This window comes from Ovis canadensis, chromosome 11 (assembly GCF_042477335.2).
Source record: "Ovis canadensis isolate MfBH-ARS-UI-01 breed Bighorn chromosome 11, ARS-UI_OviCan_v2, whole genome shotgun sequence".
Lineage (NCBI taxonomy): Eukaryota > Metazoa > Chordata > Mammalia > Artiodactyla > Bovidae > Ovis > Ovis canadensis.
Genome location: NC_091255.1, coordinates 64,922,898 through 64,945,385, shown reverse-complemented (window position 1 = coordinate 64,945,385; position 22,488 = coordinate 64,922,898). Strand labels below are relative to the sequence as shown.

Genomic DNA, 22,488 nt, shown 5'->3' with positions numbered 1-22,488 from the left:
CCTGACCTTGAGGTGGTTTCTGAGGCCCCGCGGCCCCATGGAGACCCTGCAGTCCTGCTGAGGGGAGGAAGTGAAGGCCGAGCTCAGCCCCCGGGGGAGCGCAGCCCCTGAGAGATGGTGGGGGGGGCAGGGGGCTTGGGGAGCCAGAGAAGAGTGGGGAGGGGGAGGATGAAGGGGGAGGATGAGGGGGAGGGGGAAAGAGAGAAAGGGGAGGAGGAGGGGGAGGAAGGAAAGGGAGGAGGAGGGGGAGGAAGGGGAGGGGAGGAGGAGGGGGAGGAAGGGGAGGGGAGGGGAGGATGAAGGGGAAGAGAAAGGCCAGCCCCAGGGCCCCTCAGAGCGGTGTCCTCCCTGGGCAGAGGGGACATCAACCTGTCAAGGACCAGGACTCTCCCCAGAATCACACACACACATCCTAAGGTGTGTGTGTGCGCCCGTGCGAGTGCATCAAGTCAAGTGACGGTCACGAGCCATCAAAACCCAGCTTGAGATTCATGTTGATGTTTGACAGAAAACAACAAAATTCTGTAAAGCAATTATCCTTCAATTAAAAAATAAATAAAAGAAACCCAGCTCAATTAGCTTTTAAAGACTATAAAATCCCATATGTCGGAAGCCCAGTCCCAGTCCGGGAGCGCGCTGAGCTGGTCTCAGGAAGGAGGGCCCCTCCCCTCTCCTGCACCCCTGTGGCTTCTCTCTGGACTTTGGTCCCCGGCCCTGCGCCCCAGTTCTTCCAGCAGTGGGGGCACAATGATCTGAACTTGGGCTCTAGCCCAGCAGCTCCCGACTGTGAACCCTAAACCCCAAGTGTGGGTCCAGGCAGGGCACTTGCGACCTGGAGAAGCAGGAACAAGATGCTGGCCCTCCAGGTGGGGACTGCACATCAGGAGCGGTGGCCCTGAGCCGGGCAGGGCAGGGCAGGGCGGGTGCCTCCTGGGACTCTGGGGTGTTTCTTCCACAGCCGAGTTTCCTCTGGAAATGGGGTGCGGCGTTGGCAGGCTCTGCTCATCCGTCCATCTAAACGGGGGCGTCCTTGGTCAGAAGCTCAGAGGACAAGTTCGCGTAGATGGGCTCTTCCCACTGCGCCGCGGGGTCCCTCTGACGTTCCTCCAACCAGAGCACGGCACCGACCAAGCCGAGCAAGAAGGGCACCTTCAGGAACACCAGGAGCACGTAGTGGGTCCTGGGAGGGGGCGCAGAGCAGTCAGAGCCCCGGGCCCCTCCATGCCCACCCCGCCCAGAACTCGGACACGGGGCAGCCTTGCGGGGAGCAAAGCCTGTGGCCCTGCGCTCGGCAGCCCCGTCTGAAGACTCCCAGGGACCGGCTCCACGGCTCAGTCCTGAGGGCCCCGTGGAATAGCTCAGCTTTGCACTTTGCTCTGTATTGTGCCCACTTCCCTCTCCAATTTCACCTTTGCCTGAAGCGCATCTCAGCGCAGGAGATGCACCTGCCAGTCACCCCCGGCAGGCTGGCTCTGTGTTCTCACCGCTGCCGCGACTGCCAGCTCCAGGCTGCTAAACCTGTAGGTTGGTGTCTCGTCTCCCTCAGCATTCAAAAGTCATCTGTGCTGTTTTGTTGAATGGGCAGAGGACCTGCGACCTCCCCTCCAGCAGAGAAGCTAACAGAGGAGGAGTCTGAAGAGCAGACGTCTGGCTGGGGCTCGAATGGGAAGACAGAGGAGGAGGAGGGGCCTGGGCGGAGGGCCACGGTGGGTGGGCTTGGGGCCTTGACTCTGACCGCGGTGGGCTCCAGGATAAGGTGACTGACTCCATGAGGGTTGACGGCCCCACAGGAGAGGCTGCGGAAGAAAGGACCACAGCTACCCACCTGCTGTGGGGGCGGGAGGACGCGGCTAGACGGCTGGTGGTCGTCCTGGAGACCTGGCTTCCCACTACGGTCAGAGCAGCTTCCCCTACACACAGGCAAAGTCGCCCCAGAGTCATCAGCACAGACCTGGGGTGCGTGCTCCCCTCCCCATGCCCCACCGCGCTCAGCCCTCTCGGGAGACCCCCTTCCCCTGGTCCAGGGGGCTTCCTCTCTCTGGCTGCAGTCCCTCTGGTTTCTCCCCTTTCTACCAAGTCATCTGAACCACAGTACACAGTCATCTCCCGCCTCGTTTCCAGGTGTGGCCAAAAGGAATAAATCAAATATGTCAATCACAGTCTCCCGGCTCGTCCCATCCTCCACGTGTGAAACAGATAGCTAGTGGGAAGCTGCTGTGTAACCCCGGGAGCTCAGCTGGGTGCTCTGTGATGACCTAGCAGGGTGGGAAGAGGGGGTGATGGGAAGGAGGTTCAGAAAGGACGGGAAATTGCATGCATATGGTTGATTTACTTAACTTTACAGACGCAACATTGTAAAGCAAGTATTCTCCAATTAGAAATTTAAAAGAAGAAAAAGGAGGTATATATTAATATATGACTAACTGAATCCCTTTGCTGTACAGTGGAAATTAACACAGCATTGTAAATCAACTATGGAGTTGGATCCCTGGGTTGGGAAGATCCCCTGGAGGAGGGCACGGCTACCCACTCCTATATTGTTGCCTAGAGAATCCCAAGGGCAGAGTCCATGGGGTTGCAGAGTTGGGCATGACTGAACAACTAACGCTTCCACAAATCAACTGTACTTCAAAAAAAAATAATTTTTAAGATGAAAAAAAATTACATTCTGATTAAAAAAGCATCCAAGAGAAAATGAAATAAAAGTAAGCACTGCGTTTTATTCTGGGGAGAGAGAAGAATCACACCTCAAGTGGAACTTTTTGGATGAAGGTGGTGGGAATCCCTGGTCCTTTCTGCTCAATAATGCCCAAGCAAACAGGGCTCAAGAACAGACAGTTCTGGAAACAGGGCATCTAGTTACTGGCATGGAAATGAGCAAGGGGGATTCTGGAAGGCTGGTGGATAAGAGGACCCCTTCCGGTGAAATAGTGAACAGTGACAGTGATGAAGGAGATTTCTCATTATGAGAAACTCTGGAGACGATTTATTGTGAGCAGCCTGGTCTCCAGAGAGCAGAGGCTCCAGAGCACCCTGGGTGGCCCTGGGACGTGCTGGGTCACCCCAGATGTCCCTCTGTGCCTCTCTGTGTAATGACAGGTCCCGGGTGTGATGACCAGAGGTTGGCCGCTCCCTAGAGTGATGCTCTGGGACATCACTTCAGGGGCCTGAGAGAGACCTCAGGGAGGCGGTGGGCAGCCGGGCTGGGAAGTGATGCTCTGCTTTGGTCTCTTCCCCTTCCTCCCCATCCGTCTGTCCCTTGGTCTCACTCATACTCGCTCTCAGACACGCCATCCTTTCTCTCCTGCCCTCAGGGAGGGGTGGGGAGGCGACTTCATTCTTCCAATCCTGAGCACCAGGGCCCCGGAGCATAGACAAGGAGGCTCTTACTTGGAGCAACAGTCACTTTAATTTGCGTCCTCAGGTTGGCTCCAGGGTTCTCAATCGCGCACCAGTAAGTGTCTGTGTCTTCCTGCCTGAGTTCCTGCATCGTCACTGTGAACGAGTGGTTTCTCTGATCGTCCGTGATGGACACGCGGGCTCCGCTCTCTTCTCGCTCTGATCCCTGGGTTTGCACGAGGATCTGGCATGAGGCCCACTGTGCTCCCCGGCACCACCACTTCTTATGGGTCTCCCATCCAGAGTCGTAGTGACACTGCACGCTCACCGACTCCCACTCCCGGCCGCAAACGGACACTGGGCCTCGGAGGGACAAACAGCCTAGAAAACAGAACCCAGAATCCAGCTCCTGCCAGAGCTGGGCCAGACTGATGTCCGAGCTTGCACCCGGGTGCCCGGCCCTCCCAGAACCCCCCAGCTGATGCCTCAAGTCCACCTTCTTCTCCCCACCAGCTGCCTCGGTCTCTTTGGTCCCCGTGTCCCTACACCCGCTCACCTCATCTGCTTTTCTGGCACTTTCTTCCCATGTACTCTCAACACTGTTCTCAACCAGCTTCTCCTCTTCTCCAACCACCCAGTCCCCAAGGCCTCTAAGGGTTCTCTTCCCTCCCTTCCTCTTTAAATCTTGGTGTCAACAGGGGTGCTGTGTTGGTAAATACCTAACAACCCGTCCTCAGGGGTAAAAATAAATCTCCGGTTTGGAGTGCTTTCCAATTTCCAGAGTGTAAATATTCCCATGGCTGACGTCAGGCTATCCACGTGACGTCACTGGGCACCGAGGTGGGAAGAGGCATCCCCAGTCTGAGCCAGCTCTCCTGAGGAGGAGCCAGGGTCCCCCCTCCAGCCTTTATCTTGTCTCACTGTATTATGCCCCCAGAGAGTGACTCTCCATTCTTTTGGTTTCAGTTCTTGCTTATACTGATGATTCCCAAACCCATGTTTGTAGCCCCAACTCTCCCCTTGGCCCCAGCCTGCCTGTGTGCATGCTAAGTCACTTCGGTCCTGTCCAACTCTTTGTGACCCCATGGACTGTAGCCTGCCAAGCTCCTCTGTCCGTAGGATTCTCCAGACAAGAATACTGGAGTGGGTTGCCATGCCCTCCTCCAGGGGGTCATCCCGACCCAGGGATGGAAGCTACATCTCTTATGTCTCCTGCATTGCAGGCAGATTCTTTACCACTAGTGCCACCTGGGAAGCCCTAGCCCCAGCCTACTGCTTACCGGATGTCTCTTTCCCAGAGTCAATAGTTACAGAGCTATGACGCTTTTGAGGGGAGCTGCGGTGCACAGCTTTGGGGATCTCAGTTCCCCAACCAGGGACTGAACCAGGGCCACAGTAGTGAAAGCGCAGAGTCCCAACGCCTGGACCACAAGGGACGTCCCGACAGTCACAGAACTGAATGCGTCGCTTCTTCCATCCGGACTCATTCTCCTTCAACACTTCCTGTCTCTCGTGCAGGGTTGGCATGGAGGAACCAGCAAGGGTCTGCCGGGAGTGGAACTAGGTATTCTGTTTTCTGTGAACTGAACGTTTAAACTCACTGTGTTCAGATACACACACACTCTGTGCCAGGACCATCTGTGCACTGACCACTGGGCGATATGCCAAGAGAAGCTCACAGGAAGCCCCTCTTGCCCATCCCATGGCCCCAGAGCCCCAGGGCCAGGGCGAGGGCTGGGGTCTGTGCAGGAAGGAAGCAGTCAGGTGCGTTGCACCAGGTGTCACCTCTCACACCTCAGACCTTCTCCCTGAAACTATTTTAGTTACTTGGGGTTTGCACTGATGGAAGCAGAATAACTCCCTCCCAAGACGCTCACGTCCTGGGCTTCGCCTATGGTTCTGCGGCAAAGAATCCGCCTGCAATGCAGGCGATATCAGAGACGTGAGTTTGATTCCTGGACCAGGAAGATCCCTGGAGTAGGAAATGGCAACCTACTTCAATAATCTTGCCTAGAAAATCCCATGGACAGAGGAACCCGTTGGGCTACAGTCCATGGGGTCACAAAGAGTCAGATTCAACTGAGCGACTAAGCACGCATCCTAATTGCCAGGAATTCACAAATGTGACTGAAACAAGGCTCTCAAGAGGGCAAGCTTATCCTGGGTTATCCAGCTGGGTCCGTTGTAATCACAAGGGTCCTTAAAAGTGAAAGCAGAAGGGACTTCCTGGGCGCTCAGTGGTCAGGACTCCACGCTTTCACTGCACCCCGGGTTCAATCCCTGGTCAGGGAACACAGATTCCCACCAGCCACGTGATCAAAAAAGGAAAAAAAAAAATGAAAGAGCTGAAGGAGAGTTTGTATCAGCATCAGAGATTTGAAGACAGAGAAGGGGCTCTCGAGCCAAGGAATGTGAGCGGCTTCTAGAAACTGGGAAAGGTGAGCAGACAGGTTCTTCTGTAGGGCATCTAGAAGAAATGAAACCTTGCTGACCTCCTGAGTGTAAGCCAGTAAGACCATTTTGGCCTTCTGACCTTCAGAACTGTAAGAAAATAAATGTGTGTCATTGCAAGCCCCGAGGCTTGTGGTAATTCGTTACAGCAGCCACAGTGAAGTGGAGCGGAACCCTGTGGCGCCTGCCCCTCGTGTCCTCTGCCTGCCTTTCATCTGTGGAAAAACTTTAGGCCGTGAATAAGTTTCATTAGAGAAGTGAGAATACGCAGAAGCCAAGAGAAACCGTCAGGAGAGACCAGATGATAGCGATGCCGTCCGTAAGCACAGAGACCTTTAGTTCCTTCCCGAGGGCTATAGATGCCATTCTGAGCTGTGCTCTGTGAGCTGTCTTATGATGAGCCCCTCGCCAGGTGGAAAAGTTAAGTACAGATGACCAGATTATAGCCATGATGTACGTCAAGGCTGTATATTGTCACCCTGCTTATTTAACTTCTATGCAGAGTACATCATGAGAAACGCTGGGCTGGAAGAAGCACAAGCTGGAATCAAGATTGCCGGGAGAAATATCAATAACCTCAGATATGCAGATGACACCACCCTTATGGCAGAAAGTAAAGAAGAACTAAAAAGCCTCTTGATGAAAGTGAAAGAGGAGAGTGAAAAAGTTGGCTTAAAGCTCAACATTCAGAAAACGAAGATCGTGGCATGTGGTCCCATCACTTCATGGAAAATAGATGCGGAAACAGTGGAAACAGTGTCAGACTTTATTTTGGGGGGCTCCAAAATCACTGCAGATGGTGACTGCAGCCATGAAATTAAAAGATGCTTACTCCTTGGGAGGGAAAGTTATGACCAACCTAGATAGCATATTAAAAAGCAGACATTACCTTGCAAACAAAGGTCTGTCTAGTCAAGGCTATGGTTTTTCCAGTGGTCATGTATGGATGTGAGAGTTGGACTGTGAAGAAAGCCGAGCGCCGAAGAATTGATGCTTTTGAACTGTGGTGTTGGAGAAGACTCTTGAGAGTCCCTTGGACTGCAAGGAGATCCAACCGGTCCATCCTAAAGGAGATCAGTCCTGGGATTTCTTTGGAAGGACTGATGCTGAAGCTGAAACTCCATTGGACTGCAAGGAGATCCAACCGGTCCATCCTAAAGGAGATCAGTCCTGGGATTTCTTTGGAAGGACTGATGCTGAAGCTGAAACTCCAGTACTTTGGCCACATCATGCAAAGAGTTGACTCATTGGAAAAGACTCTGATGCTGGGAGAGATTGGGGGCAGGAGGAGAAGGGGACGACAGAGGATGAGATGGCTGGATGGCATCACGGACTCGATGGACATGAACTCCGGGAGTTGGTGATGGACAGGGAAGCCTGGCGTGCTGCAGTCCATGGGGTTGCAAAGAGTCGGGCATGACTGAGCGACTGAACTGAACTGAACTGAAGCTACTACAGTTCCAAGAACAGGCCTCAGGGAAATGGGAACAAACCGACCCTGGAACTGAAGACTAACTGTACTTAAAATAATACAATGATGCTGGTCAGACCACTGATGACCAACTTCAAGTTGACTGTCAGAGCCGACTGTGCTGTTTCTGCATGGGGCCCCCTCCCGCAGTTTATAAAAGCTCTGGCCTCTTGACTGTCAGTGGGAGGGGGGTCAGCCTTTTGACAGGAAACCATGCCCAGCACCCACCCTCCCCGTTGCTGGCATCCAAACTAAAGCAAACTTTCCACCAGCCTGGTGTCTTTAATGGCTTTTGAGCAGCGAGCAGCCTGACCCTGCTTTCGGTTATGATAAGAAAGTAGTGTAGATTTCAAGCAGCAGAACTAATGCTACTCTCTGCTCAAACCAGCACCACCATGAGCACCTCTAACTGGAGACGCTGGCACCTTCATTGCCCTGTCCCCTCTCTCCCCCTCCACAACTAATGGGTAACCAATTAGTCAGCTACCCCTCAAAAAGGGGGGCTTCCCTGGTGGCTCAGTGGGAAAGAATCCACCTGTCAATGCAGGAGACTCGGGTTTGATCCCTGGGCCAGGAAGAGCTCTGGAGAAGAAATTGGCAACCCACTCCAGTACTCTTACCTGGGAAATCCCATGGACAGAGGAGCCTGGCGGGCTACAATCCATAGGGTTGCAAAGAGTCAGACAGGATTGAGCGACTTAGCACAGGACACCTCAAAAATGCTTATCCAAATGATTGTCTTGTTTCCTTTGCCGTCAAGGTCCACGGGGACAGCCTGACATGCTAGAAAGAGACTGAGCTTTGGACCCCGAAAGACCTGTTGGCCACAGACTAGTTGGGAAACTTTAGGTTCATCTCTGAGCCTTGCTTCTGTGTTTGCAAACTGGCTAGCTGCTTTCCACCTTGCAGGTTCTTCTTGGGGATGTGTGCAACCCTCAACACTCAGGAGTTGCCCCATCAGCGGTAGCCTGGCCGCAGCCCTGCTCTGCCGCCTGGGTCACACCAGCAGCACCCCAAGGGGTTCCCCCAGGCCCCACCGCACCCCTCCTCCTGTCTCCTCTGCACATCGCCACTGGAGTATTGTGCCAAAATGGTCCCCAGATCCTCCTCAATGACACTTGCCATGAGCACTTAAAGTCTTTCAGGACCTCTCCTGCAGCCACTTCCCACTGCCTTGGAATTTTAAATGCCTGAGCTCGCTATGCTTAGAATGGATAAGCAAAGACCTACCGTCCAGCACAAGGAACTCTGTTTCATGTTACCGGGCAGCCTGGATGGGAGGAGAGCATGGGAGAGAAGGGATACATTGTGTGTATGGAGGCTGAGTCCCTTCTCTGTTCACCTGAAACTGTCACAACAATGATAATCTGCTCTGTTCCGAAACAAGAAAAAGGTGGGTTTTTTTTTTTTTTAATGGCTCAGTGTGGTCGTTCGGTCTTTTACAGTCTTGACCCCCGTTCTCTGTCCAGCGCCACTTCCTGTGGCTCCCTGCCTCCCACTCTGCCCACCCCCACTTTCCTCTTTCCCTGGCTCTGACGCTGCCTCCTAAGAGGCTGTGTGACTGCCCTTCTCCTTCCTTCCAGGTAGAAACCCCCGCTCCCAGCCCTGCCTGTCTCCTGGTCATTCTCCAGGTCTCCTTCAAGGTTCAGCCTCCTCTGCAGCCTTCCTCCTCTTCCCCTCACTGCTCCACAGCCCTTTACAGGAAGCTGAATGCTGCACTGGGGTTTTAAATCCTTAGCAGTCTCTCTCTCTGCCTCCCTTGCTAGGACGCTCTGTTCCAAGGAGCACAGAACTTGTGTTTTTTTTTTTTTTTCCTCTCTTCCCAGCCCCAGCCCCTGTGACTCACACAGTGTCTGGATCCTGGTTGGTACAGTTGAAGTTTATGATTAATTTTGAAAAGAAGCTGGTCATTATGATCTCAGACAGACTCATCCAAGTCTAGGATCAACTATAGTTTCCACTCCAATGAGAAATGAAGTGTAAGCATGCTAGCTGCATTGCTAACCAAACAGTGGACACTGGAAACAAATCCAAACGCCACCAGTGGGAGGCTGGGCTAATAGACTGTGATCTATCCGACACACGGTTACAAGAAAGAGACGGGGACTTCGCTGGTGGTCCAGTGGCTGATTCCCCACTCCCAAAGCAGGTGGCCCAGGTTCAATCCCCAGTCAGGGAACTAGATCCCACACGCTGCAGCTAATACCCAGTGCGACCAAATAACTACATACACGTTAAAAGACAAGACAGATCATAATGATGGGAAAGACGTCCCAGATATATTGCTATTAGGTTAAAACAAGTTGCCGGACAGAGAGTGTGTGATTCCACTTCCTTAATATTTTGATAGCCCATGCGTAGGGGGAAAAATCCATCTTTAATAGGTGATTAGGGTTGAGTTTGAGGTTTTTGAGTGGGAATTTCACTTTCTAAGTCACACATTTCTATTTTGTCAAAATCTTCAAAAACATAATTAACTGATAATAATAATGAACATAATTAACAGCTTTTTTTCATTAAAAAGGAGTCAATTAAGAGAACTGCTAAAAAAGACAGGAATTGATGTTAATTAAAATCTAATGAAGAGTCAGCAGAAAGGGTCATTTTTTTCCCCCTTAAAAATAAATAACACAGCTATAGTAGGAACGGAGAAGGCAATGGCAGCCCACTCCAGCACTCTTGCCTGGAAAATCCCATGGAGGGAGGACCCTGGTAGACTGCAGTCCATGGGGTCGCTAAGAGTCGGGCAAGACTGAGTGACTTCACTTTCTATTTTCGCTTTCATGCATTGGAGAAGGAAATGGCAACCCACTCCAGTGTTCTCGCCTGGAGAATCCCAGGGACAGGGGAGCCTGGTGGGCTGCCGTCTATGGGGTCTCACAGAGTCAGACACGACTGAAGTGACTTAGCAGCAGCAGCAGCAGCATCATAGTAGGAAGCAAAAGCACAGTGAATACAGATTCTATCTGCTGGTGATCATAAACAACAGAAAACAGGTGTGGATACTTGGAAACAGAAACGCTACCCACCCCAGGGTAGGGAATTTAACAGAATGGTTAAGCACTCATAATGTGATGGGGCTTGTTTTTTAAAAATACATGGGGGGGTATAAACAGAGATTATGATGGATAATAAACTGTTCGTTAGACCTATGTGTATTTTCAAGAGCTTTTTGTTGTTGTTGATTTTTGGCCGATCCACTGCAGCTTGCGGGATCTTAGTTCCTGACCAGGGATTGAACCTCCGGGCCCAGCAGTGAAAGCGAGAAGTTCTAACTACCGAACCTCCAGGGAACTCCCCCAAGAATTGTTCTGAAGGAAGAGAGAAAAAATGATACGACAGTGCTGCTGACCTGGGAGCAGAACTCTGAGAAATGTAGCTGATGGGTTTTTAAAGCCTAAGCCTGTTTGGGGCTTCCCTGGTGGTTCAGACAGTAAATAATCTGCCTGCAATGCGGGAGACCCAGGTTTGATCCATGCGTCCATCGAGAAGATCCCCAGGAGAAGGGAATGGCTACCCAATCCGGTATTCTTGCCTGGAGAACTTCATGGGCAGAGGAGCCTGGCTGTTTGAATTTCAGTTTGTTTGTTTGTTTTTTTTTTGCTTTTATGAATTTGAAATATAAACTTTCTTTTCCATGTCAATCTTTCAGGAAAGTTTGCCCCCTTGGCAAAATTCTTGGGTGAACAGTCTTGTCTCAAAATTGAGATTGTGGTTAATCTCCACATCTAGGCTGATGGCGAGTGACAAATGACGCATAAAAACGAGTCAAATTCACCCCAGGGGGGCTCAGAGCAGAGGTGCCGGGGAATGTGTGTTGTGCAGTGAGGTTTGATCCTGTCTTAGTTTGCCCTTATGGGTCTGGGGGTCTGGGCTGGTGTTCCCCAGACATCATGCCAGCCCAAGCTAAGAGAAATAGTTTCTGGGGTGCAGATCTGGGCCCCTGGCTATTCTTGCAACACTTTGCTCTTTGGAGAACAGAAATCTCTTCTTCCATTCTTGGGGTTGTTGGGGGTCAGGATACCAAGCAGATGAATGTCCAACCGGAAGCTGGGTCATTGTGACTTCACCATGTCCACTTTCTCTCCTGCCTTTCACAGAGGAAACCCAGGGTGGCTGATGGTGTCTAGAGGTGAAAACTTGACTGGCTTGCTTTTTTTTCATCCTTGACTAACTTCATGCCCAAGTTCATTCAGAAGTGAAAGAGGAGGGACCCATCCCCTCTCTCAAGGCAAACCTTCTCCCCAACCCACCAATCAGCCTGTGTGTGTGTGTGTAGCTGTGCAAGTGTGTGTATTATTCTGTGTCCCTATGAGTGAATATACATGTGTGTCTGAACGAGTGTGTGTGTGTGTATTATGAGCGTGCGAGAATATAGGCGTGAACTGGCATGTGATTCCATAGGTATGTATGTATGTATGGGTGAGTGTCTTGTGTACATGCCTGTAAGAGCATGTGATCCCAACACAGTCCACCCACGCCCTTCTCCTTGGCCTCCCGGTGAGGTGGACATTGAGGTTAAGAGAGAGAGGAGATGGAGGGCTGGGCTTGGGACTCAGATGGAAAGCTGGAGCCTGGTAGGGGTTGGGGGTATGCAGACATTCTGAGTAGCCATCCTTTGGGAGTCTGAGCCATCTGTGGTCACTGTTAGTGAACGTGGCCATCACAGACAAGCCAGTCCACAAGTCGTCCACAGGTATCATCAGAAGGCTTCTTCAGCATCAGTACCATCAACAATAGCAGTGAGAATTCGGGGATGCCCACAGCCCTACCATCTGAATGGCAGAGTCCTACATCATTAGAGCTAGAAAAGGCTCAAGGACTCCCATCCCACCGGAAATCCAACAAGGGACCGGAACTCGGCTCTCTGGACTCCTTGGCCGTGCTCTTTCCTGCGGCCCCTCTACAGAGTGGTCTGTGAGCGTCACATGGTCAGTCCCCAGGCCTGGAGAGAGAGGACTTGTGAGCCACACCTACTGCCTACATTGTGCAAGCTTCCTCAGTGATTCCTGGATGCTAGGGCAGTGGTTTTCCATAGAAGAGAAGCCCCTCCAGTCACCCAGCAGCTTCCTCTTTGAAAGCCTCCATTCCTGGGCAGGGTATCCCGGGCCCTTCAGAGTCCTGTCTGTGGCACTTCCAGCCTCAGTTCCAACCAGTCACCCCAAGGCTCTCTGAGAATTCAGAGCTCCCTCTGCACAAACCCAGCATCCTTTCTCAAGCCTCCAACCCTTGGCATGCAGTTCCCTCTCTGAGGAACACTGGTCCCTCTTCTCCATGTGAAGAGCCGATCCTCACATTCTCCCAGGCTCATCAGATGGATGGTTGCCACGAGACTGTTCTGCTCAGCTCGAGGGAACTTAGTTCCCTGACCAGGGATTGAACTCGGGCCCTCAGCAGTGAAAGTGCAGGGTCATAACCGCTGGACCGCCAGCGGCTCCTCTTTTTAATGGTCGGTCCTATTTCTCTTTTCCCTTCCTTAGGGCCAGGCCTGCCTGGTACAAAGAGGAACCTAGTGAGCTTTTGCTGGATGAATTAACAAAGTCACCTCTCATTTCCCCAAGATATTCTTCCTTGTACCTGGGACAAGGGCATCTCAGGTGGCACAGCGTTAAAGAACCCACCTGCCAAGGCAGGAGATGCAAGAGATGTGGATTCGAATCCTGGGTCAGGAAGACCCTCTGGAGGAGGGCATGGCAACCTACCCCAGTATTCTTGCCTGGAGAACCCCATGGACAGAGGAGCCTGGTGGGATAGTCCATGGGGTAACAAAGAGTTGGTCACGACTTAGCGACGTAGCATGCACACATATCTGGGACAGACCCTCCACCCCGTCACCCCCTGCAGGACCGCAGCCCGCTCATCTGGGAGAATGAGAAGAAGCAGAGCTGAGGGCAGCCACATGGTCCCACCTCCGGGTGGGTTCTTCTCCCTGCTGACTCACAAACTGGGAAGCACACCCAGGTGCCAGCTGACTCTCAAAGCTCTGGGCCCAGGCAGGCTGGTGCCCTCTGCCCGTCCAGACAAGCTTTGAGTTTCTTACTCATTCGCTTCCTTTTATAGAGTGAGTGTTTCCTGCTTTTAATTATTCAGCATAAGCAGTGTTCTCTCTTGGCGGGGCTGGGTCACAGGGCATGAGAGTCTGCACTAGGTAAGAAAGAGGAAGCTAGGGAGCTGTGCAAGGGAGAAAGGGGGCCTGTGTCTGCAGAAGGGTCAGAGGAGCGGGTATCTGACCTACCAGGCCTTGGGTTTGATATCAACTCCAGAAATGATTCTCCATGACAGCAATGGGTCCCAGCAGCAGGAAACTCTCCAACGCGCATGTCAGGTGTCCGTGCTGGCACACCTGTTGGTGCCTCTGTCCAGGTGTTACAGCCAAGCGCATAAATGTGCCGGCTACGAAATGAGACAAACCTGGGCTCTAACCCCATGAGCACCACATATAAGCCATATAACTATGGACAACTTACTTACTCTTTCTGAGCCTCTGTGTTTATATCTGTAAAATGGACTAGTAAGAGTTGTTATGAGAATTTAAAGAGGAAATGTATGAGAGGTTCCAAAAACAGAGTTCTGGGATATGGTTAGCACAGTGTGCTTATTCGTACCCTGGGCAAGACTTCAGACACTAGGTGAAGAGTAGGATTGAAATAAGCGCAGGATAGGGGCTTCCCTGGTGGTCCAGGGGTTAAGACTCTGTGCTCCCACTGCAGGGGGCTTGGGTTCCGTCCCTGGTCCAGGAACTAAGATCCTGCATGCCACAGGGTGTAGCCAAAAAAGAAAAAAAGCCCAGGACAACAGGCTGAGAAGAAGCCAGTAGACTGGGTTTCCTCACTAATAATAGGACAAATTCTAATCTTAACCAGATATCATTTAATTCAGATCACAATATATATAACCCAGGTGTAAAACTCTTCAAGAGCAGTTCTGAGAGGCAGGTGAGGGTATTTCTTCCCAGGTGTCCAGACCCAAACTGGACGGGGAGCTGTCCCTGGAAGGCCTGTGCTTTGGTGGCTCAGCACACGTTCAGAAGGGCTGGGAGGAGTAAGAAGACCTTAGTCACGTACCAGGGCGCAATGGGCACCAAGAAAGTGATGGGACGTAGGAAAGGGTTTGGGATATGAGTCTCCCCATTTTCTCACAATCAGTCAGTTCACTGCCCCAGCGTCTTCACTTCTCTGGGAAGGAGGAGCAAGTCTGTTGCTGCTATAAAAAATTTAGGGAGTTCCCTTGGATACGCAGATGACACCACTCTTATGGAAGAAAGCGAGGAAGAACTAAAGAGCCTCTTGATGAAAGTGAAAGAGCAGAGTGAAAAAGTTGGCTTCAAACTCAACATTCAGAAAACTAAGATTATGGCATGTAGTCCCATCACTTCATGGCAAATAGATGGGGAAACAATGGAAACAGTGAGAGACTTTATTTTGGTGGGGGGGCTCCTAAATCACTGCAGATGGTGATTGCAGCCATGAAATTAAAAGACACTTGCTACTTGGAAGAAAAGTTATGACCAACCTAGATAGCATATTAAAAAGCAGAGACATTACTTTGCCAGCAAAGGTCCGTCTAGTCAAATCTTTGGTTTTTCCAGTGGTCATGTATGGATGTGAGAGTTGGACTGTGAAGAAAGCTGAGCCCTGAAGAATTGATGCTTTTGAACTGTGGTGTTGGAGAAGACTCTTCAGAGGCCCTTGGACTGCAAGGAGATCTAACCAGTCCATTCTGAAGGAGATCAGCCCTGGGTGTTCGTTGGTAGGACTGATATTGAAGCTGAAAGTCCAGTACTTTGGGCATCTGGTACAAAGAGCTGACTCATTTGAAAAGACCCTGATGCTGGGAAAGATTGAGGGCAAGAGGAGAAGGGGACGACAGAGGATGAGATGGTTGGATGGCATCACTGACTCAGTAGACATGGGTTTGGGTGGATTCTGGGAGTTGGTGATGGACAGGGAGGCCTGGTGTGCTGCGGTTCATGGGGTCGCAAAGAAGTTGGACACGACTAAGGGACTGAGCTGAACTGAACTGAATGTAATAAAGGAGAGAAACCACATTACCCTGAATACCCATTGGAAGGACTGATGCTGAAACTGAAGCTCCAATACTCTGGCCACCTGATGCAAAGAGCTGACTCACTGGAAAAGACCCTGATGCTGGGAAAGGTTGAGGACCGGAGAAGGGGGTGACAGAGGATGAGATGGTTGGATGGCATCACCAATTCAACGGACATGAACTTGGGTGAACTCCGGGAAGTGGTGAGGGACAAGGAGGCCTGGTGTGCTGCAGTCCACGGAGTCGTAAAGAGTTGGACACGACTGGATGACTGAACGACAACATGCGAAGCATTATATAAAAATCCAGTGCTTTTCATGAGAAGCTAGGAATGGAAAGATATCTATAAGGAAACATTTTGCAAACATTAAAACCAGTGGTAGGGACGTCCCTGGGGATCGAGTAGGTAGGACTCCACACTTTCAATGCCAAAAGTGAAAGTCGCTCAGTCACGTCCAACTCTTTGCAACCCTGTGGACTATACAGTCTGTGGAATTCTCCAGGCCAGAATACTGGAGTGGGTAGCCGTTTCCTCCTCCAGGGGATCTTCCCAACCCAGGGATCAAACCCAGGCCTCCCACCTTGCAGGCAGATTCTTTACCAGCTGAGCCACGAGGGAAGTCTCACAAGCCTGAGGGTACAGCCAAAGGAAAAAAAGGCAAATCGTGAAAAGGCTTCCCTTTAAAAGCAGGAGGAAGACCGGGGGTTCATAAGGATGACTTTGACACAAGGCTTTGATTGGCTCATGGAATAAACAGAACAAGAAACGAAATGAGAACAGGAAATGAAGAAACCAAATTCCAAATTATTATAGGTGATTTGATTGTCTACGCATAAAGCGAGAAGGAGCGAGTCAGGTTTTAGCAGGGTTGCTATATACTGCAGTTTCTCTTTTTATTTCTAGTTTCTTGAGTGTTTTTCATGATGAAAAGGTGTTAAATTTAATCAAATATTTTTTCTGCTTCAATTGAAATGATCTTGTGGGGTTTTTTTTCCTCAACATAGTTTATTCTTCCTTTTAAATTTGATTAACTGTAAAATTTATATGGAAGAGGGAATGGCCAATATTTGCAAAGACTCCTAATGTCAGACAACAATGTGCAGTAATGTCCTATCAGATAACAAGACTTTTAATAAAGCTGTAACAATGCTGTACCAGTTTTCAGAGTCACTTAGACAAATAAAACAGGATAAAGAGTCTAGGGAAAAAGTCCAAGAATACACAGAACTCAAACGTAGGGAAAAAGCTCTGTGACATTGGTCTTGGCAATGAATTTTTTAATATAACACCCAAAGCATAATCAATGAAAGCAAAAATTATTAAGTGGGACTGCATCAAATTTTAAAGCTTATGCACAGTAAAAGAAGCAATCAACAAAAATGAAAAGAAAACTTACAGAATGGGAGAAAAAATTTGCAAGCCATACTTCGGGATAAGGGGTTAATATCTCAAATACATAAAGAAATCATACAACTCAACACGAAAAAAAAATCCAATTTAAAAATTGCAGTGAGGAATTCCATCTCTGCAGCCCAGTGATGAGCATGCCACATTTTCACTGCCTAGGGCATGGGTTCAATTCCTGCTTGGGGGAACTAAGATCCCACAAGCCAAGAGGTGTGGCCAAAAAGAAAAACGGCAGAGAAATTGAGTAGACAGTTTTCCAAAGTGTCTATTCCATGGCCAACAGGTCCATGAGAAGATAGTCAGCGTCACTAACCACCAGGGAAACGCAAATCGCTTCACGCCTGTAGAACGGCAATCACCAAGAAGATGACAGTTAACAAGTGCTGGCAAGCGTGTGGAGAAAAGGGAATCGCTGTGCACCCTCAGCACTATGGAAAATAGTGTGCAGGCTCCTCAAAACCTGAAGAGGAGAACTGCCGTATCACCTGGTCATCGCACTTCTCGGTGTGTATCAGAAGGAAGTGAAAACAGGATCGCGAAGAATATCCGCACACCCGTGTTCACTGCGATAATAGCAGATGAAGAGATGAGAAGGCATGGTGTGCACACACAAGGAAATTGATGCTGTACATCAGTCATATCTGAAAATATCTGGAAAAATGAAAATAAAGTCATCTTGGGGACTGTTAAAAACATATGAATGCTCTGAGGGGAGGATAAACTAGGAGTTTCAGGTTAACATACACATATTACTATATATATTAAAAAAATAGTTAATCGACAAGGACCTACTGTGGAGCACAGAGACCTCTAGTCAATATTCTGGAACAACCTCCATGGGAGAAGAATCTAAAAAATGGATATATGTATATGCATGTATTGCATTGATTGCTGAGGAAGGTTTTCTTATCTCTCCTTGCTATTCTTTGGAACTCTGCATTGGAAGGACTGATGCTAAAGCTGAAACTCCAATACTTTGGCCACCTCATGCGAAGAGCTGACTCATTGGAAAAGACTCTGATGCTGGGAGGGATTGGGGGCAGGAGGAGAAGGGGACGACAGAGGATGAGATGGCTTGATGGCATCACCAACTCGATGGACGTGAGTTTGGGTGAACTCCGGGAGTTGGTGGTGGACAGGGAGGCCTGGCATGCTGCAATTCATGGGGTCACAAAGAGTTGGACACAACTGAGTGACTGAACTGAGAACTGAACTGATATGTATGTATAACAGAATCATTTTACTATACACCTAAAGCTAACACAACATTGTAAATCAACTCTATTCCATTATAAAACAAACATTAAATTAAATGGACAAAAAGGTGCTGGGTTGACAGACCTGTATGTGTGTATACGTACACACTCTGGAAAATCATGTGCGTATATATGGTAAAACCATGAGGAAAGGAGATGATGGATGTGAAATCCAGAGTTAAAGGAGGAACTTCGTTAGGGCTTCAAAAGTGTTAACGATGTCTATTACTTAAGCTGCAAGGTACACACTCAAGAGTTATAGAGTATTCCTGGTTTAAAGAGTAGGCATTTATTAGGCATATTCTTTTGTTTGCACGATACATTGCAAGAAAAAGTTTCCCAAAAGTTCCCCGAGTGTTCCGAGAGCGACACTGGTACTGAATTGATTGGTCAGGAGTCATTTCTATCCGCCAGAGGGGGCTGTGACCCTGGGCAGGCATGGCAACAGATGTCACCGGTTCTCAGCTTCTCGAGGGCCTGTGGACCCAGAGGGCCGCACCGAGCATGCCCAGGAGCACGGGCACCTTCAGGAAGACCAGCAGCAGGAAGTGGGCACGGCCCAGCAGGAAGCTGGCGCTGCCCAGCGGGGGCCTGTGCGGGACATGGGGACAGTGCACCGCATCCTTAGAGAGATGCCCTGGTCTCTCCACCCCCGCCCTCCAGAGCTGAGGCCACGACAATCCACACGAAGATCACCCCCGGGCAGGGCAGCCCCCCTCTAAGGCCCTCTGCTCCCCTTCTCTCTGCTTAACAATCCCTTTGAGAATTAGGCCTGTGAGCATGAGGGCGAGAATCACGTGAGGGGGACCAGGGATCCCAGCGGGATCTGGGCAGGAGGATTCCTTTCAAGGCCCTCCACGCTTGGGGCTACCCTATCCAGGGTACAGTAATCAGTCGTGTCTCCTCTCCTATAAACAGCATTTTCCATGAAGGAAGGAACTGTTCTATTCAGGGAGAAACTCGTACCAGCCTGATATCTCTGAAGATCAGCCTTTAAACATCTGCCGTGTACTCTAACATATATACGGCATATATGCGGGGCGGAGAGAGCTCAGGAGTCACTCACTCATCCATCAGCTACTACCATCACTTTTTTTTTCAGCGTTCACATTAAAAAAACGTTCATACTCTAACATGAAATAAAAATTAAATTTAAAAAAGTCATATGGTGAACGTTAAAAAAAAAGTGACGGTAGTAGCTGACGGATGGATGGATGATTGGCTCCTGAGCTCTCTCCGCCCCTGGCGGCTGGGGTTCTTCGACAGGATGACACGTCTAACCAGAGCTCGTGGGGGGCAGGGGCCGCAGTGCAGGGGCCAGTGATGCCCAGAGCTTCTGCCACCTGCTCTGCCCTGGACCGGGTCCCGAAGCCTCCTTTTATGGGACATTTGCACTCACTTTTCTCTCTACCTGGAGCCTTATTTCTGCAGAAACCTGAATGCCAGGCTCCCCAGATCCTGCAGGTCTCCCCTCAAAGGATTCAGCCAGGCATCCCTAATTATCATGTATCAGATAGCAAATCTAATCACCTTCCCCACACACACTCTCACCAAAACCCCAGCGACTGGCATCTCTCTGTAGTACCCATCACAAACTGCCATATTTACATAGGGGCTCTGTGTGGACTGGTCCAGGGCGTGACTTCCCCCTTACAGCACAACTCTCATCAGAGCTGGATCCTGCCTGGGTGGTCTTACCTGCATCCACAGCAGAGCACCAGGAACATAGTAGGGCCTTCACAGTCAGGTGTGGGAATAAACGAAGGGCCTGGAGATGGGAGACCCAAATCCCCCATCTGTCCCTTCACCCAGAGGAGAAACCACCCAGGTGCCAATGTCCTTCGCCCCTTACCGCGGAGGTTGGCCGGGGTCGGGGGTCTCCTGACCAGACGCGGTGCTCCAGGTGGGCACTGGCAGGGTCGTGGCAGAGCCTGGGGAGCCTGTGGACCTCTCGGGGCCGGTGGCTGCAGCAGGGGCTGCGGGAGAAGCACAAGGCAGGCCTCATTTCCTTCTCCGGGTCCCGCACTCCGTCCCCGTGTGGCTGTGTCTCCCACAGTCAAGGTCACTCAGGCCACCTGGTCAGATGTGCATGTCCACTGCTCCCCATGGCCTCACCCAGGCCTCCAGCACCCTGGGAACCCCTCTCCCAGATGCACCCTGGCCAGGTGGGCACTGTCAGATGCAGAGTGGAGAAAAAGATGGAGAAACAGGCTAAGCCGGGCAGGGCAGGAGGAAGTCCCCCAGAGCGACAGAGGGAGGCCCACTCAGGTTGAGGGCACCTTTTTGCGCTTTCCTTGGGGTTACAAGAGAAACCCCCAGAACCCCAGGAGGTCCTTGCAGAACACTGTAGGGTCACTGGTGGCCTCTGGGCCAGCACAAGGACAGGGTGGGTACTGGAAGTGGGGATCGTGGTGGAGAAGCCCAGTGCAGGTGCGGGCTCTGGAGCAGGTCCCACCCCTGGGCTCAGGGGCGGGCCCATCTCAGGTCCTCAGGGCCCCAGGGTCAAGGCCAGCCTGTATGCAGTGGGACCTTGTGAGAGTGCGCCCCCCATAGGCAGGACCCTGCACAGGCCAGAAAGAGACACAGACCCCTTGAGAATGGATGTGCCCTTGTGAGGAGAGCAGGCAGCCTGGACCCCAGAGCAGGATGCCCGCCAGCCCATGAAGCAGGAAGATGCCCACATTGATGGTGTCCATGTGTAGCTCTAGGGTGGCCCCAGCCAGAGACAGAGACGTGCCTGTGTGCCAACGAACATGGGCCCAAGACACCACCCACAGCCAGCTCCCCGTCCACCCCCCTCCCGGTCATCCTGGCCCAGCCTCTCTGTCCCACTGCCTTCCTGAGGGTCCGGGTGACCAGCCTGGTGCTGGAGTGAGGGCAGAGGATGCTCACCTGCGGTCACAGACACCTCCACCTGGAAGGCAGGGTCAGTTGAAAATGGCACATCGATCCCACACCGGTACCTTCCCGCATCTTCCTCTCTGAGGCTCTCCAAGGTCACCTTGAAGGTGAGGCTTACAGGACGGTCTCTGATGGACCCATGGCCCCTCCTCAATTCTCTCTCTGACTCTCTGGTCTCCACAGTCTTCCACAAACATGGGGGTGTGCACCAGAATTTGTTGTCGTCTCTGAATCCCTCCTGGTACCGACACACCACTCTCAGGGATCCCCCCATGATGCCCGTCACTCTGCTGGGGCCGCTCAGGGACAAACAGCCTGGAAAACACAGCCAGCTCCTCATCGGAGGGGGGCCAGTGCTGGGGACACCAAGGATGTGGGTCCCGCAAAGGGCCTGTGGGGTTGGAGGAGGTGGAGGCAGGAGACAAATGTTTCCTCAGACCCAGGGGAGGCTGAGGAGGGACGAGTACCCTCCTCACAGAGGAGAGGGTGTCTATGGAGAAGGGAAGGGCCCAGGCTGGAAAGAACTGTGTGTGTGTGTCTATGGGAGGAGCCAAGAGGTCATCTCTGACAGTGAACGTTGAGGTGAGACCATCACAGGCGCCCCCTCCCACCAGCACAGTGGACCAGCCTCACCTGCTTCCTGCCCTGAACCCTCCTGCTTGCTGCTGAGACAGGTGGCAGCCCCTTCTGGAACCTTCTCCCCGCCCCCCACTGCTGGCCCCCTGCTCACCCAGCTTCAGCACTGCCCCCCACCCCCCCCTCCCGCAGGAAGGGCTGAGCCGCTCACCTGGGAGCTGGAGCAGCAGCAGAGCTGAGGCAGCCACCCAGCCCTGCCCCTCGGGGTCATTTTCCAGCAGGGATGTCACCTGCACCAGCCAGGCCCTGGGCAGGGACAGGGTGGAGCCTCTTGAGAGGAGTCCCTCCCAGGCCTCACTTCTGCTTCTCTGGGCCTCTCTGCTTCCTGGTCCTGTCCCGGGTCAGCTCAGGTGGTCCAGGGGGCAGGGGGCAGGAAGCTTAGAGGGAAGGGCACACAGCTGGTCCAGGTGCTCGGACCCGCTGCCCTCAGCTCCGCTCAAACCAGCAACTGACACGTCCAGGGTCCTCTGATCTAGGATGCTGCCCCCTCCTCACCCTGCACAGCAGGTCCTCTCTCGGTCTCCCACACGCTCCGGCAGCAGCGCCAAGCTGTGTTCCTCTTCTGGGGGGCCTCCTTGGCTTCTGGGGGGCCTCCTTGGCTTCTGGGATACATCATTTCCCTGCTGTCAGGATGGACACTCCGATGAGGATGCTGTGCTCATCCATCCTCGCTGGCCTTGGTGGGGATGACGCAGGGTCAGTGTCCCCATGACCTGGGACCACAGGCACCCTGCGGGACCCCTAAGTCCACTTCCTGCCCCGCAAGTCTGCCCCGTGACCCCAGACAACTTCCTACGTCCCACCTTGGCTCAGGTTCTCCCCAGGGTACACATCCCTCGGGCCGTGGATTCCCCCGTCTTGGGCCCCTCGCTGCCTACATTAGACTCAGAATAGCAGTTCCCAACCTTTCCATGCTCCGCCTCTGGACAGAGTCTACTCCCCTTTGAGAACCAGAGAGAGACTGGGAACCGACAGGAGGC

At 51.8% G+C, this 22,488-nt stretch overlaps 2 protein-coding genes across 2 annotated transcripts; both read right to left on the bottom strand.

Moving 5' to 3' along the window:
- Positions 1-470: 470 nt before the first annotated feature.
- Positions 471-19,698, bottom strand: CD300LB (CD300 molecule like family member b). Its single transcript, XM_069544113.1, has 5 exons — positions 19,670-19,698; positions 18,471-18,562; positions 3,391-3,720; positions 1,826-1,910; positions 471-1,180 (listed from the first exon to the last, which is right to left on the bottom strand). The coding sequence occupies exons 1-5, from the start codon at positions 19,696-19,698 to the stop codon at positions 1,015-1,017; spliced, it is 702 nt and encodes a 233-aa protein (XP_069400214.1). The 3' UTR covers positions 471-1,014.
- LOC138415421 (CMRF35-like molecule 6) lies at positions 18,238-21,842 on the bottom strand. The gene is made up of 5 exons (XM_069544011.1): positions 21,660-21,842; positions 20,864-21,187; positions 19,824-19,947; positions 19,670-19,739; positions 18,238-18,562 (listed from the first exon to the last, which is right to left on the bottom strand). Exons 2-4 carry the CDS (start codon positions 21,144-21,146, stop codon positions 19,715-19,717), a joined length of 432 nt encoding a protein of 143 aa, XP_069400112.1. The 5' UTR covers positions 21,147-21,187; positions 21,660-21,842; the 3' UTR covers positions 18,238-18,562; positions 19,670-19,714.
- Between the last annotated feature and the right edge of the window lie 646 nt (positions 21,843-22,488).

Excerpts from the sequence above, each read along its gene's own strand:
- LOC138415421 (XM_069544011.1), bottom strand. The coding sequence starts at position 21,146 with ATGGGGGGATCCCTGAGAGTGGTGTGTCGGTACCAGGAGGGATTCAGA. Across the intron at positions 19,948-20,863 it reads GGAGGTGTCTGTGACCGCAG|CCCCTGCTGCAGCCACCGGC; the intron begins GTGAGCATCCTC and ends CTTCTCCCGCAG. Across the intron at positions 19,740-19,823 it reads GACCCCGGCCAACCTCCGCG|GCCCTTCGTTTATTCCCACA; the intron begins GTAAGGGGCGAA and ends TCCCATCTCCAG.
- CD300LB (XM_069544113.1), bottom strand. The coding sequence starts at position 19,698 with ATGTTCCTGGTGCTCTGCTGTGGATGCAG. Across the intron at positions 18,563-19,669 it reads GTGCTCTGCTGTGGATGCAG|GCCCCCGCTGGGCAGCGCCA; the intron begins GTAAGACCACCC and ends TGTCCCGCACAG. Across the intron at positions 3,721-18,470 it reads CGTGCTCCTGGGCATGCTCG|GCTGTTTGTCCCTCCGAGGC; the intron begins GTGCGGCCCTCT and ends TCTGTTTTCTAG.